General features: G+C 36.4%; 1 protein-coding gene across 1 annotated transcript; it reads right to left on the reverse strand.

Annotated features, from left to right (window-relative positions):
• Positions 1 to 1,781: 1,781 nt before the first annotated feature.
• LOC113851495 (protein SRG1-like) lies at positions 1,782 to 15,213 on the reverse strand. Its single transcript, XM_027481992.1, has 4 exons — positions 14,971 to 15,213; positions 2,775 to 3,025; positions 2,375 to 2,699; positions 1,782 to 2,050 (listed from the first exon to the last, which is right to left on the reverse strand). Exons 1-4 carry the CDS (start codon positions 15,211 to 15,213, stop codon positions 1,802 to 1,804), a joined length of 1,068 nt encoding a protein of 355 aa, XP_027337793.1. The 3' UTR covers positions 1,782 to 1,801.
• Between the last annotated feature and the right edge of the window lie 1,842 nt (positions 15,214 to 17,055).

The following is a 17,055-nucleotide window of genomic DNA, read 5'->3' on the forward strand; positions in this document are numbered from 1 at the left end:
ACCCAGAAATCATTTTTAATATATTTGAGTTACATTTTATTGTTATTAACCAGAGATGTTTATGACTATTGTAATTTTTTTGATAGAATAAAAGGAAGTGGAATTGCTAGAGTTATGGTTTTGACATCTTGTTTTTATGCAGTTCTCTGTTTTCTTTTTACTTTTCAGTTAAATATGAGCTCTTCTTGATTTCTAAAGAATTTGTCCATTATTTTTTTTAAATTATTTTTAAGTAAATACATAATATCAATTATCGAGGCAATATTTCTAAGAGGGGATGTTTAGGTGAGTAATCAGGACACTTTTCTCTACATCTGGCTTTTTGTTGTGGATTATCCAAATTGCAGATTCAAATAGAAGAGTGGTATGGAACTGAACAAGGTTTTGCATTGGTGCTTCTCTAAATTCTGAATGCCGAGCAAGTGCTTGAATCTTGTAGATAGATTAGAAGTATCTTACTGTTATTCTATATGAGACAAAAGCCACATTTTAATCATTTAAAAATAAAAATATAATTGAACTTGTTTTTTAATTTATTTTTTTCATTTATTTTTTTAATGTTCTTTTAATTATATGCCTCCAATAAAAAATCTTCTAACTTCGCCACTGCGAAGAACACCCTTAATTGCTATGACTGTTTAACCTCTTTTAATGGAAGTTTTTCCTTCTTTGTAAACAGCAAAAACATCTTGGAATTTTAAATTGTTTTTTGCTCAGTGATAAAAGGACAAGGCAGTGAAGGCCCCTCGTAAAATAGTAAATGTGTCCTATGCAGTTGTAATTCAACGGTTCCTGCAAATCAAATACATAAATTTCAGTTTATTGATAATCGCAAGCCTCTAGATATCAAGTATCAACTGCATGTCTCGTTGGAGGTTGGAGGCTTGGGATGATTAGGATGAGTGGGGAGGGATAGAGGAGAGAGTTTTTTTTTTTAAATTTTAAAATACAAATTTATTAAAATAACTTTATTATTAAACTTGTTAATTTAAGTTTAACATAAATAGTTTTTTTGTCTAAATTTTTTTATAAATACTGTTGTCATGTTACTTTAGGTGAAAAATCTTGATTATAGTAAAAAATAAGTATAATCATTAGATTTTATTAAATAAAAATTAAAAAAGAAATACGTAATATTTTTAAGTAGTTATGTGATTAATAATTAACTTTTAATCTTGATTACTATCATATGATTATATAATATTTATAATTTTAAAATGTGCATTGTTCAATGTTAATCTTATTTTAAATGTTTTTGCCAGTGTACAGTTGAAAGCTTATTAAATATATTGAATATATAAACTTTTTCATATATATTGTAAATTTTCTCCTTTAACCTCATGGGCCTTTGGTAGTACTTCTAGGATGATCATTACCTTAACTTTTTGTTGTTATACTCTCTACCTTATGATTCTTTGGGAGCTCTGTTTGCATGCAATTATATGATGAAACTAGTGTATTCCTTGATTCTTCGTTCTGAGATGGCTGGCATGGAAGGAGCATTAAAACTGAATTGAAACAGGCAAGTCAACTCTACAATCAATGGTTTGGATTTAATTTAGATCAGCCAAACTTGCCCTTTCAAATGAAGTTCTGGTAGTGGTTAACAAGCTTTTATTTTAATTAAGGGACTTCATTGTAATTTTAAGATAGTTAAATAAAAATATCTACAAAGATGTGAAGGTAACAGAAAAATCTCCTTTATTATATTGATACAGGTGACAACATAAAAAAGGAACATGAGTAGCACTGCAAACTTTTCTTTCCTCATTGGTATCCTATTCTTTACTTTGTTTATCCGCTATTCCGTTATCTTTGCAGTTTCAGTTTGAGTTTTTCCCTCCAATTCCCTATTGAGGCTAAACCTCAAATATTCTCCATAGTTGACTTTCTGGTACTGCTTGGGGTTATCGGCATCTATCATATGATCAAAGGGACCAACTTCTGCATCATCCCGTGGGAACAAGAATGTTACATGAGAAGTCTTTCTCTTGTTTTTATTTGTCATTGCTCTGTGTTCTACACTTTTGTATTTGCCATTACTCCATATCTGCTATCATTACAAAAGCAAGGAACTCAAAAATGAGGATAATTAAGGATTCTTGCTCTTTATTTTTTAAGCTTTTCGCCTTCTCTAATTAATTTTTTTTGTGCTAATTAAAGAAATAAGGTTTAAATATGTTATTCACTCCTTAAAAATACTATGATCTTTAGATGTGATTGTTCTAAAATTATCATTAAATTTAACAAAAGTTGGCATGGTTTTAGTTCCCTGGCTACCATGAACTAAAACCATGAAAATTTTATAGTTTTTAAAGATAAAATTGAATAAATTGAGACCAATAACTTATTTCAAATAAAATAATCCAAGTACCTCTATTACATCTCCAACATTGACAACTAGAGCATCAGGTATTGGATTCACTGGTACCCAACTTCCTTTGTATCTAATTTCTAACGCAGTTATATCATCATCTTGCATAACCAAGGAAATGGTGCATGGATCAGAGTGTGAAGTCAAACCTATTACTTGCTCAGGTGTGTTGCAAGGAGGGTAATAGTTCACACGTAAACCTTGAAGTAATTCTTTATGTAGTCCAAGAAGATCATGCTTCTCCAACCCCATGATCACAGACAAAGAACATACAAGTTGTTCACCAATTCGTTTAATTTCACTTGAATATGCCTCTATTATATCCCTGCATTAGTAGATAAATATTCCATCAACAAACCAAAATTTATGGATACATAGAGATTTTAACAGTCAAGAACACCAACTTGAATCCCTATGGGTTTCTGGCCAAAATTGAAGCTTCCTGAACTTAGTGGGGTAAACAAGTAAAATCAGTTGATTGCACCAGTCAAGTACTTGTTCCTCAGAAACAACAAAAGTATGTCCATAATCTTGGATGTCATCTGGGGGCATTTTCCACTTTTCCTTCTCTTCTATTGGAAGTTTGAAAAACTCATCTGTTACATTCTTTATTTTCTGCATTAGCTCTTTTGGCAAGCCATGATTCACAATCTGAAAAGTGATTGAGATCTCAACCAGTATTTAAAGAAGGTAAAATCTGGGTGAGTGAGAGTTTAGTATCCTCTCTAAACAATGCTTACCGTTAATGAAATTATACGAATAGATAATGAAGTTAGTATTTTAATTAAAAAAAAACATTAATATTCTTTCATTTTTAAGATATTAAAAAAATTACAATCATTAATTTAAAGAGAATATAGAATATCCTTTTAAGTTTACAAGCAACAGAGCAAACATCTTGTTCCTGCTAGGGAGACACTAGTCTTCGAAAATGTTCCTACTAAGGAGACACTAGTCTTCGGGTCTTTGCTCTGAAACAGTGACGTCCTTTTGACTGTTGCTGACGTAGCTTGACGTGGGGAGGATACTTGCAAAAGGCACTTCGATGCTGAAGTCAGGATTCAGTTTTGAGCAATAAATGTTATTTAATATTGAAAAGTCAACCCTTTACCTGTACTTCCTACCTTCCTTTTATAGGTAGTATTATGGGTTAATGGGCTTGCTAAGTCAGCCTGGTTTTGGCCCTTTAATTAAAGAGGATTAATAATTTGGTTGTTACCCTTAATTAGGTTAATTACCTTTAATTCTGGCTAAGGGTATTCGGCTTGTCCTGACTGAGGGGATACTCGGTTTCCTTTTCTGTAGGTTAGACTGAGTATTGTCTTATCCGGTACACTAGCCCCCCAAGCCCGAAGAGATATGATGCGAGGGCTTTAATAATATACTTACACATGGCATGTTGACAAAAAGGTATTATGTTTCAGTTAAGAGATAAGACTCGGTTGTAATGGAGAGTTAAGTAGACCGAGGAGGTAGTCGGTTTTAAGTCAAGTGTTAAGAGTACCAAGAGGGGTATTCGATTGTGATGAAAAGGTGAGCAAGACCGAAGAGGTATTCGGTTTAATGGAGAGAGAAATATGACGAGGAGACAAGAACCGAATACATACTTAGCTAAGAAATAAAAAATAGAGAGAAAATAATATGAATAATGATATGAAGCGAAAGGGTGTCAGAGATATTTCTTTCATTTAGGGTTTCCTTGTTTTGTGTGCCTCTGAAACAAAGGGGTGCGTGATCACATCCGTAGATATGGGAAAGATCTAACGGTTAGGAAGAGGTGTGACGCTCCGTATGCCCGACTCCTCTGGTTTTATAAATACGTGGTGACCCAAGCTTCATTTGTCACTTTTGTTCTGAATCGAGAGGTATCCATTATTGCTCTAAACCGAGAGGTATTCAGGTGTTTGGTTGTTAAGAGTTCTTTCTTCTTTTCCTCTGAACCGACTACGTCAAGGCACGTTCAGTTTAATCTTACCTTTCACTTTTAAACTCTTCTTCATGGCCGATTCCATTGAGTGGGAGGATTCCTTATCAAATACCGAGTAGGGTGGATGAAGAAGTAGTAAGGGTCCAAGTTAGAGAATGCAATGATGAAGCTGAATCGTCTGCTTCTACTGACTCTAAATCTACCAAACTTCTTCCGAGTATTAGCCCTCCTAGGGAAAGATCAGTATTTCTTCCCTGTACGATTCCCAGATACGAGTGGGTTCACGGTGAAGTGGCCGCCTACTTCTTCCGCTTTAGAAAAAATAGAAGTCTTCAACTTTTTGTAGACTACTGTGACATTTCACTGTGAGAGGGTTCGGATCCATACCCCATAATTCCTAGTACATGCCGGAATGGTCGACACCTTCTTTGTATACGAGTATATGTTTAGAGCATTAGGTATAAGGCTACACTTTGACGATTTCCAAATGGGAGTACTGAGGGTTTTAAATGTAGCGCCGACACAACTCTATCCGAATGGGTGGGCGGACTATGCAAGCCTTTAGAATCTTATGTAAATTTCATTATATAGAACCTAGTGTAGGTTTATTTCTTCATTTCTTTTGTACTCGTCCTTCAGATTTAGCTAGGTGGGTATCCTTAATAAGGCAACTTGAATTGCCATTATTCAAGCCTTATGCTTCATCTTTCAAGGGTTTCAAGACCGTTTGTTTCAAAGTAACCGTGCACCCTGTAGGTAGAAATTATTTTTTTTTATACTGAAGGTAATACACTTTTCCCCTTCCACTGAACTCGGGTACCTCGTCGGTATGACGTTTTACCCAAGGACATGTTGACGACTGAAGAGGTGTCGGCCCTAGAATACTTGAAGTCTCTTCCAAGAGAATTTCCTGCCCGAGCCCTCATCCTCTTACAGAAGTCTCTTCATCCAAGTCTGGATATGGATGGTATGGTTTATTTTTATAGTTTAGTTGAATCAAGTTGTATTGATTTGACTTTTTGTTTTTGTTGTAGGTTTAATGGCGCAAAAGAGTGTAAACATGCCGACCTATCATCACGGTTTGAGAAGGTGAAGTCCAGGTGACATTTCGGCTGAAGAGCATCGCCATCCCCAACTTGACAATGTTCCAGAGGTAATCGAGCCTCGCTCTCCTCCCCGAGACCTTGTCCTTGCTGAAGGCCAGCCAAAAAAGCACAAGGACAAGGGCAAGGAAAAAGAAGGCGAGAAGGAGAGGAAAAGGAAGCACTCCCATTCAGCTGGGCCGACTGGTGCTGATAGGACATGCAAACATGCTCGAGTTGCTGGAACTGCTAGGGCCAGCAGTTCTTCAAACTCTGATTCCCTCAGCGGTGTTATCTGACTCCTTCTTGGTTGACGGGGTTCATGCTGGACGGGTGGTGACCCCTGACTTACTTTCTAATTCGGGGAGGGATATCATCAATAATCTAAACCACAAGTCTTTGTGGCAATGCTACGCGGAGCTTCAAGCCCGAGCCATGTTGATGCTCCGAAGGCTGGCTTTGGAGCCCATGCTAGAGTTAGAGAAGGTTGAAAGAGCTAAGCAAGAGTGTGAAGAGGCCCAGTCCACCCTTGCTGAGACCAACAAGGCTCTGGAGACCGAGGTTGCTCAAATTAAAAAATATTACAACATGACGGAGCATCAACTTCAGAGCATTAAGTAGGCTCTAAGGGCTAAGCAAGTGGAGATGGAGGAGGCTTTAAGGGCAAAGTCTCTGGAGATGGAAGAGCTTCTAAGAGCCAAATCTTTGGAAATGGAAGAAGCCCTAGCTCGGGAAAGGCAAAAAGCTAAGGCCGAGATGAAGGCATTTTCTAACCAATGTTCCGACAAGATGGTTGTTGAACATGAAGCCGGATTTAATCATGTCGTACACCAATGCTACAAATTTTGCCAAGTGCTAGCCGACTTCCATTTTGATTTGACCAGAGACTTCTTCGGCAGAAGGTTCTTACCATATGATGAAGTGAACGATGACGTAGAACCAGATGCCAAGGCCCCCATCCGAACCCTAACTACTAAGAATGCCCCTGGTCCTGATGCCAGGGAGGGGGGAAATTAGAGAGTTTTCTTTTTATTTTTCTTTGTTTATTCCTAGGCCGATAGTGCCCAAATTTTGTAATGCTTTTGACAAATGAATATCAAATTTTTCCTTTCATTGCTTGTCTTATTATTAACCGACTACTAATATATTTATGAAGAACAATGACTTCAACCAATTAGGTAAGGTATATATAAGAATTGATTTGTCTTTTACCAAATAGAGGTATCCGAGATTATTGAATATTTAATACATCCTTGACCAAACAAGGGTACTCGGGATGGTATTCTTTATTCATCTTTGATCGAGTAGGGATGTTTGGGAGGGAAATAATTAATTCAACCTTAGCCAAGTACTTGGAAGAGAATTTTTAATAAATGATTTATCCTTGACCGAGTAGGGGTACTCAGGAGGGAATTAATTAATTCAACCTTGGCCAAGTAAGAGTACTTGGGAGGGAATTTTAATAAATAATTCATCCTTTGGTCAAGTAAGGGTACTCGAGAGGGAATTAATTAATTCAACCTTGGCCAAGTAAGAGTACTTGGGAGGAAATTTTAATAAATGATTCATCCTTGACCGAGTAGAGGTACTCGTGAGGGAATTAATTAATTCGACCTTGGCTAAGTAGAAGTACTTGGGAGGGAATTTTAATAAATGATTCATCCTTGGCCGAGTGAAGGTACTCGGGAGGAAATTAATTAATTCAACCTTGGCCAAGTAGAAATACTGATCGCGAGTGTCGCTCTCAGACAAATTAATAAAAACCGAATTGAATAAAAATTATGTAGTAAGAGGAGCAATCTGAGTCGTCTCCCAACAATGATAATGTTATACGATTATAAAAGTTTTAGAGGGGGTTTGATTTATAGAATAACTAATTAGAATCAAAAGTTAAAAATAATTAAAAGCTCTAATCCAACAATTTAGAAGAACTACGACCACTCTATCACTGAATTCCAAGAAGATGCATCAAACAACAAATTAGTGATTAACATTAAATTCGAATGAAACCTCAATTCAAATTAAGCATTCACACGAGAACCTCCATGCATTCGATTAACACACAATTCGCTCAAAGTTCAGAAACCTCTAGAACCTAATCGATTTATGTTAATTTAATTCACCAATGCCATTAATCTTATATCTCAAACTTGAAAATATAATTCACAGTCCTTCAAGAATTAATTACATACATCAACCAAATAATATGTAATCAAACAACTGCACAATTATCAATCCAAACGAAGAACTTCAATTCGAAATCATAATTAGCAAGAGGAGAAAGAAGGAAGAGATGAAACTGAATTTGTTGTTGAATAAATTGCGAAACCAATCCTCAAGAGTGTCACGTCCCTTTTAATCCTTGAATTAGATGAAAATCTAAGCCTCCATTAATGGAGGAAAACAACAAGTCGTAAAGGTAAGAGGGGCTGAGAGAGAGAGAGAGAGAAGAGAAGAGAAGAGCCAAAAAAATTAAATTCAAAATTCAAAATTCCGTTCGTCACTTTGTTCCATTTTTTCAGCTATGAAAACGGCCTCTTTTTGGTTCGTGGTGTGAAGGACAATTGTAGCCTTGGATGTTAACTTCAAAACGCCACTAGGATGGGCTTAATTGGATGTCTGTGGACTGAGATATGGTCCAAATACTGCACCTTGCTCAGGATCTGCGACTGCAGCGTTCTGACTTTTTTCAGGCCCAGTTTCAGCTTCTTATCATCAGAATTGGTTTCTGACCTCTTTATAGGAATTGTGCACCTTTCTCTTAGCTTTCCTACAAATCAAGAATCATAATGAAAGGAGTTTTACAACTTAAGATATGGTCCACAAACCAAAACAGTATCAGAATTTGCCAAATACTGGAAAACTTAAATAAAGCCCAAATAAAATTCAAACATCATAAAATGATCCAATTCAACCAATTAGGCACAAAAGAGGATTAATAAGCTAGGAATTAGAGGAAATAATGTTATAAAAATCCAATTGATCAAGTACTTGGGAGAGAATTTTAATAAATGATTCAAGACAACCGAGTAGTTGTAGAAGAAGTATTTTATTGATAATGTGCCTCGTTAAAAACCTTCCCAAGAAAACTCATTTTCACGTTCTTTTAAGAGTACAAAACCTGGGTGAGGAAAAGAGTGCACTGATTACATATTACAAATGCTTAACTAAAATAATGCTTTAAGTGTGTGTTGTTCCAAGTCCTTGGTATCGTCTTCCCTTCCAGTGTCTCCAGCTTGTATGACCCATTGTCTAGTCGAGCCATTACCCGAAAGGGTCTTTCCCATTTAGCAGCCAATTTCCCTTCTCGTCGATCCCAGCGTGCTTCCCCTGTTACTCGTCACACCAAATCATCAACATAGAATTGTCTTGGATTAATTTTTGAATTGAACTTCCTTGCCATTATCCTTTTGCTAGCTTCGGCCACTATCGCTGCTTGACCACGTACTTCATCCAATATATCTAGGTTGACAGCAAGGGATTCGTCGTTTGCCAATTCCTCAAATTTTTGTCTTCAAAATGATGGCTCACCAATCTCGACTGACACCATGGCATCAGTACCATATGTCAACCGAAAGGGTGTCTCCTTTATAGTTGTTTGTGGCGTAAACTGATAAGCCCATAAGATCTCGGGCAACTTCTCTGCCCATTCTCCTTTTGCCGAACCCAATCGTTTCTTAAGTTCATGTAGGATGACTTTGTTCGCAGCCTCGGCTTGTCCATTGGATTGAGGATGCTCAACATATGTAATCCTGTGTTTGATATGCAATCCTTCCAATAATTCATTGAATCGTTGGTCTGTGAATTGCAGCCCGTTATCTGTGATCAGGGCATGAGGAAGACTGAATCGTGTAATAATATTTTTCCAGGTGAACTTTTGTACATTGTTGGCTGTGATGGTGGCAAGTGACTCAGCTTCAATCCACTTGGTAAAGTAATCTACAGCGACAATCAGGAATTTACATTGTCCTTTTGCCAAGGGAAAAGGACCGAGAAAGTCCATTCCCCAAATGACAAAGGGCCAAGGAGAACTAATAAGGTGAAGGGTGTCAGTATGTTGGTATATGTGAGGACCGTGTTGTTGACAGGGGATGCACTTCTTTACAAAGATGTGGTAATCTTTGGATAATGTCGGCAAGAAGTATTCGGCTCTCAGAATCTTAGCTTTCATAGTTCGTCCACCCGAATGGCTACCATAGATGCCTCCATGAATTTTCCTTATGACATAATTGGCCCGATTCTCATCAAGACATTTCAGCATGGGCATTGAAATTCCTCTCTTATATAGCTCTTTGCCGAGAAAGATGTACTTGGCTGCCTGCATTCTTATTTTCTTAGTCGAGGCTAGATCATTTGGCAAGCTGCTGCTGGTGAGGTATTGGATAATTGGGGCCATTGGACAATCGGTTCGTACCACCTTTGGAAGTAGTGTCTTAACTGGCGAGCTGTGTGGATTAAGGCTAGCATCACCTTTTCCATCAACTGATATTGGGTTTTGGAGTGTTTGGCTAATAAAGTAGATTGGGACTGGTTCAGGTGTTTCTTAGAGTAGAACCGAGCTAATGGCATTATCTGAAACAACTAAGTAAACGATCATATCCTATCCGGGTTTTGGTTTGGTCAAAATAGGGGGAGTCGCCAACATGATTTTATACTGGAGAAAGGCTTCCTTGCATTCATCCGACCAAGTAAATTTTTGTGATTTCTTGAGCAAATCAATGAAGGGCCGAGACCTTTTCACCATTATGGGCAAAAATCTGGCAAGGGCAGCAATCTGACTGGCAAGTCTCTAGACCTCTTTGACATTCTGAGGACTGGTTATTTCGATGATGGCTTGGCACTTACCAAGGTTCGCCTGGATACCCCTTTTCGATAGCATAAACCCTAGGGATTTGCCACCGGCTACTCCGAATGTACACTTCTCGGGATTAAACCGCATCCCATGTCGCCTAGCTTCACCGAATACCTCCTTTAAATGAGCAAGATATTGTTCTATTGCAATGGATTTGACCAACATGTCGTCGACGTATACTTCCATGCAATTCTCCACTTGTTTTTCAAAAACTTTGTTCATCAGCCTTTGATAAGTTGCTCCTACGTTTTTCAGACTGAAGGGCATTACTCGGTAACAGAAATTTGCCGAGTTCGTGATAAATGTCGTCTTCTCCTCATCTGGAGGATACATTCAGATCTTATTATACTCAGAGTAGGCGTCCATGAAACTGAGTATCCTGTGGTCGGCTGCATCGTCCCCTAGGGTATCAATGTTTAGAAGGGGGTACGCATCATTTGGGCACGCTTTGTTAAGGTCAGTGAAGTCTGTGCACATTCGCCATTTGCCATTCGTCTTTTTAACCATGACTACATTGCCCAACCAAGTGGAGTATCTGACCTCTCGAATAAAGTTGGCCTGTAACAGTTTACCAGTTTCCTCCTTTACCGCCTTCGCTCTATCACCTCCAATCTTCCTCTTCTTCTGTGCTACCGGTTTGGCCCCCTTATAAACCGATAGGTGATAGCAGAGAAATGTCGGGTCAATGCTGGGCATGTCAGAGGCAGACCAAGCGAATAAATCAGCATTACACTGTAATATTTTCTGAAGATCTTGCCTCTCTTGTGCAGACAGACCGACCCCCAGATAAGTGACCTGTTCAGGCTTTGGTCCAAGCTGAAAAGGTTACTTATTTTCATTGGGTTCGACCCAACATCCCTCATCAACTCTGGGATCCAGTTCAATCTCAAAGTCCTCTCCAAAACGAGGGGATACAATATTGATATCTTGTCTGTATTCATGGAATGGCTTGAGACGCAGGCTTGCAAAGTAGCATTCTCTAGCTGTCTTCCGGTTAGCATGAACGGTAACGATTCGGCCCCTTTTGGATGGAAACTTCATGGCCAAGTGAGGAGTAGACACTATAGCTTTCAATTTATTGAGGGATGACCGATTGAGTAGTATGTTGTAAGAGGTATTCGCATGTACTACTAGGTAGGTAACCTTGATGTGTTTTCCTTCGTGTTCTGACCCGAATGATGTGTCTAGGTTGATACACTCACGAGTCTCTACTCGCTCCCCAGAAAAACCGACCAGTGGTTCGTGATATTCTCTGAGCTCCTCTTCTGGTATCCCCAATTGCTTGAATGTATTCCAGTATAGGATATCAGCCGAACTCCCTTGGTCAATGAGTGTTTTTCAAACAGTGCAATTGAGGATGTCCACACTTATCACTACGGGATCATCCTGCACTGGATCCACTCCTTGAAAGTCCTTGTCTGTGAACGTGATGGGGGAATTCAAATTCTGCTGCCTAAGGATATATTATTGACAGAGCGGACTTGTCTCAAGTGCCTCTTTCTGGCCGAATGAGTGGGTCCTCCACCTACAAACCCACCGGCTATAGTATTAATAACCTGCAAACCCACTGGCTATGGTATTAGTAACCCTCTTGGGATATTTCTCGCATTTATTATATCGTTTGACAGGGGGCTCTCTTGATTGACTTCATTGTCGTTCAGGCCTTTTATCACCGTATCTCTTCGACAATTCAGGATAACGGTCTCTTCCCCTATCGGCCTGACTGATAGGATTTGCTTGCACAAAATTTTTCAGATGTCCCTCATAAATTAGTTCTTCAATTTTATCCTTTACGGTCATGCACTCCTCTGTGGTATGGCTCTTGTTTTGATGGTATTGGTAAGATTTGCTTTTGTCTGCCCGAGGAGAGGTGTTGGCGCGCCTAGGCATGCTAAGTATTTCTGTTGCTAAGGCTTGATTGAGCACCCTTGACCGGTTGGTGTTAAGGGTTGTATATTAGGGATACTTGGGTCCTCTAGGCGACTCTTCGCAGCATTTCTTCTAGCTTTGTTTTCTTGCCGAGACTTGAAAGTTTCTCTCCTGTCTGCTTCTTTTGAATTGGACCCCTGATCCATTTGGACTTGATTTTGGTATTTAGCTAACTCCTCCATTTCCATATATTTGGTAGCCTGACTCCTTAATTCATCCAAGTCCATGGGCAGCTTTTTATATATGCTATTAACAAAAGGTTCTGGTCTAAGGGCCGTTGTGAGGTGGTGTATGGCCATGGCTGGTTCCAAATTATGGATTGATAGGGTCACTTTGCCAAAGCGCTCCATGAACGCTCGAAGTGAATCTCCCTTTTCTTGGCGAATATTAACGAGTGCCAAGGATGTTAATGGGTGAGGTTGGCTTGTGGCGAACTGTAGATTGAACCGTTTTGTGAGGGTTGCAAAAGAGTCAATGGATGAAGGGGGGAGTCGGGTGAACCAACTGAGCTGGTCCTCTAAGTGAAGTGAGGAAAATCCTGCACCACAAGGAATTATTTTTCGTATACAAACCGACCTGGGTTGTGAAAACATCCAAATGTTCCCCAGGGTCGGATGTGCTATCATACTTTTCTATTGTTAGGCCTCTCCAGTTGTCTGGTAACTTGGCATCTAAGATATGGTGAACAAACAGGCTTCGACTCACTACATCATCTTGGTCGGTTTGGGTTCCAGGTTGCTGAACCACCCTTGGCTTCTCTTGTAACGCTGAGGACTCCCCCTGTTCTTGGGCGAGGGGTGTAGTTTGAGAAGGTATGTGGGTTCTTATCTCTTCCCTTAAGTTGGCATTTTCCCTTCTCAAAGTCGAAAGCTCAAGAGCGTCTTTCTCTCTCTCCTTCTTGATTTCTATCATCTCTGCTTTGAGTTGCATCAACACTGCAAAGAGGCTTTCATCACCACCTCCCTCCATTAGAACTTCAAAAATCGACTGATTAGGTGTAGTATCCTCCTGCTGCCGAGAGGTTCCTCCTTGCTAAGTTTGTCCATCTTGCTGGCTTCTTGTAAGTACCATGATTACTATAAAAAAAAATGAGGCAAATCAGGTCCCACGGTGGGTGCCAAAATGTTCCTGCTAGGGAGACACTAGTCTTTGAAAATGTTCATGCTAAGGAGACACTAGTCTTCGAGTCTCTGCTCTGAAACGGTGACGTTCTTCTGACTGTTGTTGACATGGCTTGATGTGGGGAGGATACCTGCAAAAGGCACTCCGATGCTGAAGTCAGGATTCGGTTATGAGTAATAAATGCTATTTAATATTAAAAAAATCAACTATTTACCTATACTTCATACCTTCCTTTTATAGGTAATATTATGGAATGGGCATGCTGAGTCAGACTGGTTTTGACCCTTTAATTAAAGAGGATTAATAATTTAGTTATTACCTTTAATTGGGTTAATTACCTTTAATCCTGACTAAGGGTATTCAGCTTATCCTGACCGAGGGGGTACTCGGTTCTCCTTTTCTATAGGTAAAACCGAGTACTGTCTTATCCGGTACATATCTTTATAGAAAATTAAACATAATACATGTATATCTTTATTTTAATCGCGATACATAGTTGTTTCAAGTGATACAAAGTTTAAATTATAATCAACATGTATAAATATGACTAAAAACTATCAATTGTTACGGAAGTTATTGTTATGATTATTTATAAGTGAGCTATATGAAAATGATGAATCATATGAGAGTAAATAAGAGACAAAGTAACAATGACAAGTTGATTATGAAAATAATAGTACACTAGTAGAACAACTGTTTGTTGATTTTGATAATATTATAGTGAACCCTTGACTCATAACAATATTTTAAAATTAGGTTCAACACTTAAGATGCATGCGAGGTTAACCTTGAAGACTAATTTTATAGTCATTTAATTTGTTAAGAATTAATTAAATTATAATAAAAACTTTTAAGAACTAATTCTAAATAACTTTGGTAAAGACTAAAAATTTATTTAAGTTTCTGTTTAAAAATTATTATTTTCAAACACTATTGGCTAAAGAAAATAAAGGTTTATACATTATTTGAAAAAGTTAATGATAGAAACTAATATTTTACTCACTCAATTTATTAAGTATTAAATCATAACAAATATTTTATAGAGAACAATTATAAATATAAAAAAATTTATAGAGATAAAAACTTATTTAAACGATTGATATACGAAGCTTATATTTTATATTGATTAATTCGTGATCATTATTATAATATTATTAAGGATTAAATATGTTTTAAATCTTTAAATTTTAACAATTTCTTTTAGTTCTATCAAATAATTATTTTTTCTTTTGATCCTACTTTTTCTTGAATTTTTATTTTTAGTTTCTATTATTGATTTGTTTCATTAAAATGTTGCAAAATGTTCATTTTTGTTGAAACTCATTAGTTAAAAAAAGACTAAAAATAATAATTTGCTAAAATATATACAGACCAAAAAAAAATCGTTTGGAAGATTTATAATTAAAGAATCCCTAAAATGTAGGGAATAAAAGCAAACCCATTACCAATCTTTAATATTTAAAGAATTTATTAAAAATATTTATAATTAAATTTAAATAAAAATATTACATTCAAATATAATAATTTATTTATTATTCAAAAAAATATGTATAGATGAATATAAAGATAAGAAATTAAATTTGAATAACAAAACAATTAATGTATAATAGGCAAATGGAGTACTCAGTAAAATTTTAGTGTAATTTTGCACGTAATTCACAATGATGTTGGTAAAAAAAAATACCTGAAAGAAACCCCACTTCTTCACTGCCATGTCCAGTTTCAAGAACTCCTCCTTGTTTCCACTTGAAAGCAATGTAAAATCAATGACTGGGATCTCAGATGAAAGGTGAGACATATAGTTCCCTCTCTCCACTTCCCCTTCACTCCTCACATATCTTTTAGGAACCTGCAAAGGGTTCTTCCTCACCATTTCTTGAACATTTGGTACTGAAACACATGTAGCATAAGAGGGTGCTTCCTCCATCTTGGTTTCTAACTCAGTCTCTGTGAGATTCATCTTAGATTGTTAGCTTTGACTTTACAAATGTTCCAAAGGATCACTTCTTTATAGCATTTTTAATCTTGACTTTTCCAAGAAATTAATAATTAAATTCCTAATCTATCCAATTTTTGCACGTCAATGGAAAATAGTTTGAAGCCCACTTGTCTATTTTGTTTTGGATATATTGCAGCCAACCCAATCAAGCAAGCAAAAATGTTGCAACATGTTTTTGTTTATACAAGGGAACATTCCTATTATGTGCCCATTTTTGGTAAATTTTAATGGTTTTATCTTCTGAAGAGATTTTTTAGTAATTGTTTCACTCTACATATCGTCACTATTGAGATATATGAAAGGTAAAGCAGAGTTGTCTTCTATGCTTCTTAAACGGATCTTTTAAATCACATAAGCAAACTTTGATTAAATGTCTTTTTAACTTTTTTAACATTTATTTTAAAATTCTGTAGAGTCTAACTTCTACTACAATTATATTGATTACGTTCTGTTTGGTATATTTTTAATGTCGATAACCACAAGTCTTTTTATTTTATTCTCTTGGTCAACATGCCATTTATTGTCTAAGCATTGAATAGTATAATTTAAAAAATAAAATAAAATGAATGCAGAACAGTGGGCATTGATTTAAATATATTAGTTGTTTAAATAGTACATCTCAACAAATGATCATGAGCTGAAAAAATGTGCAAATTAAATAAAAGTAAGGTCCACTAGTACATAGATTTATTCTGTAACAAATAAAGACATAACTCATATGCTGTTAAGTGAAGAATAAAGCATCCCCATAATCCACAATCTTATTAATTTAAAGATAAGAAAAAGAACCCAAAAACATTTTTGCAGTTCATAATAAGGTATCCCGATAATCAAGCATCAATAAAATGATGGAGGATATCTATGAATGCTGGTTGGAATCCCATTGTAATGTTAAATTAATAGCAGATAGCAGAGTGATTTGATTATTTTTCCTTTGAAGAAGACCCAATATGCTAAGAAACTCCAGAGTCCAGAGTGTGTAAGGTCTGGACCCTGTCCCATCCAATTAATGGGATCAATATCTGCAAAGAGAAAACCAAAATCAGATATAGCAACATATGATAAAATGGAAGGTAAGCATAATTTTATTTTATTTTTATAAATTCTTTCTGAATATATAGAAGTCTCAAGAAGCATAAGTATAATAGTTAAAAGTATGAATTTGGTTGAAGAGACATTTATTAAACTATTTGAATACATAAAAATCTTAATTGAGGTTAAAAACTAGTCTAATCATTCTTAAGTGAATTAATATAAATTATTACACGATCCTACTTTTAAAAATTTTTTTAAAAAAAATTAGCTCCCCTAGTAAGCACAACCATGCAAATATGGGCACAATCATGCTAATTTATATATGCAATCCACATGTAATTGCATTGGAGTACCACCCAAAAATGGGCACTAGCTAGCACTTTGCTTATGCATTAGCATACTCATACTCTACTAGAAATTAATACTTATCTGATGCTTCAATCTTACATCATACTATCAAATAAATGACTCTATCTGTATTAAAAGATTGTTATTATTAGAACATTGAAAACTAATAACTTTAAACGATCTTTTTTTTTTTAATGATTTGATTAATCTTTTATAACAGTATAATTTAAGAAATTTCTTAACTAGTCAAGCTTTCCCTTTGATAGATTTAAGGAGTTAACAATTGTAGTAAAAGAGGTTAATATTTCTCATTTGTAATATATGAATTATACTTTATTAATTAGTGAGGTATTTAATAAAACAAAATGTGAGATTTGAAGTTTATTT

The sequence above is a fragment of the Abrus precatorius genome, unplaced genomic scaffold (assembly GCF_003935025.1).
Source record: "Abrus precatorius isolate BTA unplaced genomic scaffold, Abrus_2018 Scaffold9, whole genome shotgun sequence".
In the NCBI taxonomy this organism is placed as follows: domain Eukaryota; kingdom Viridiplantae; phylum Streptophyta; class Magnoliopsida; order Fabales; family Fabaceae; genus Abrus; species Abrus precatorius.

What these genes read in the sequence shown, in the direction of transcription:
- LOC113851495 (XM_027481992.1), bottom strand. Translation starts at nt 15,213, where the DNA reads ATGGAGGAAGCACCCTCTTATGCTACATGTGTTTCAGTACCAAATGTT. An exon ending in ACCCATAGGGATTCAAGTTG is followed by an intron (nt 2,700 to 2,774) that starts GTGTTCTTGACT and finishes CTACTAATGCAG; the next exon opens with GGATATAATAGAGGCATATT. An exon ending in ATGTTGGAGATGTAATAGAG is followed by an intron (nt 2,051 to 2,374) that starts GTACTTGGATTA and finishes TAATGATAGCAG; the next exon opens with ATATGGAGTAATGGCAAATA.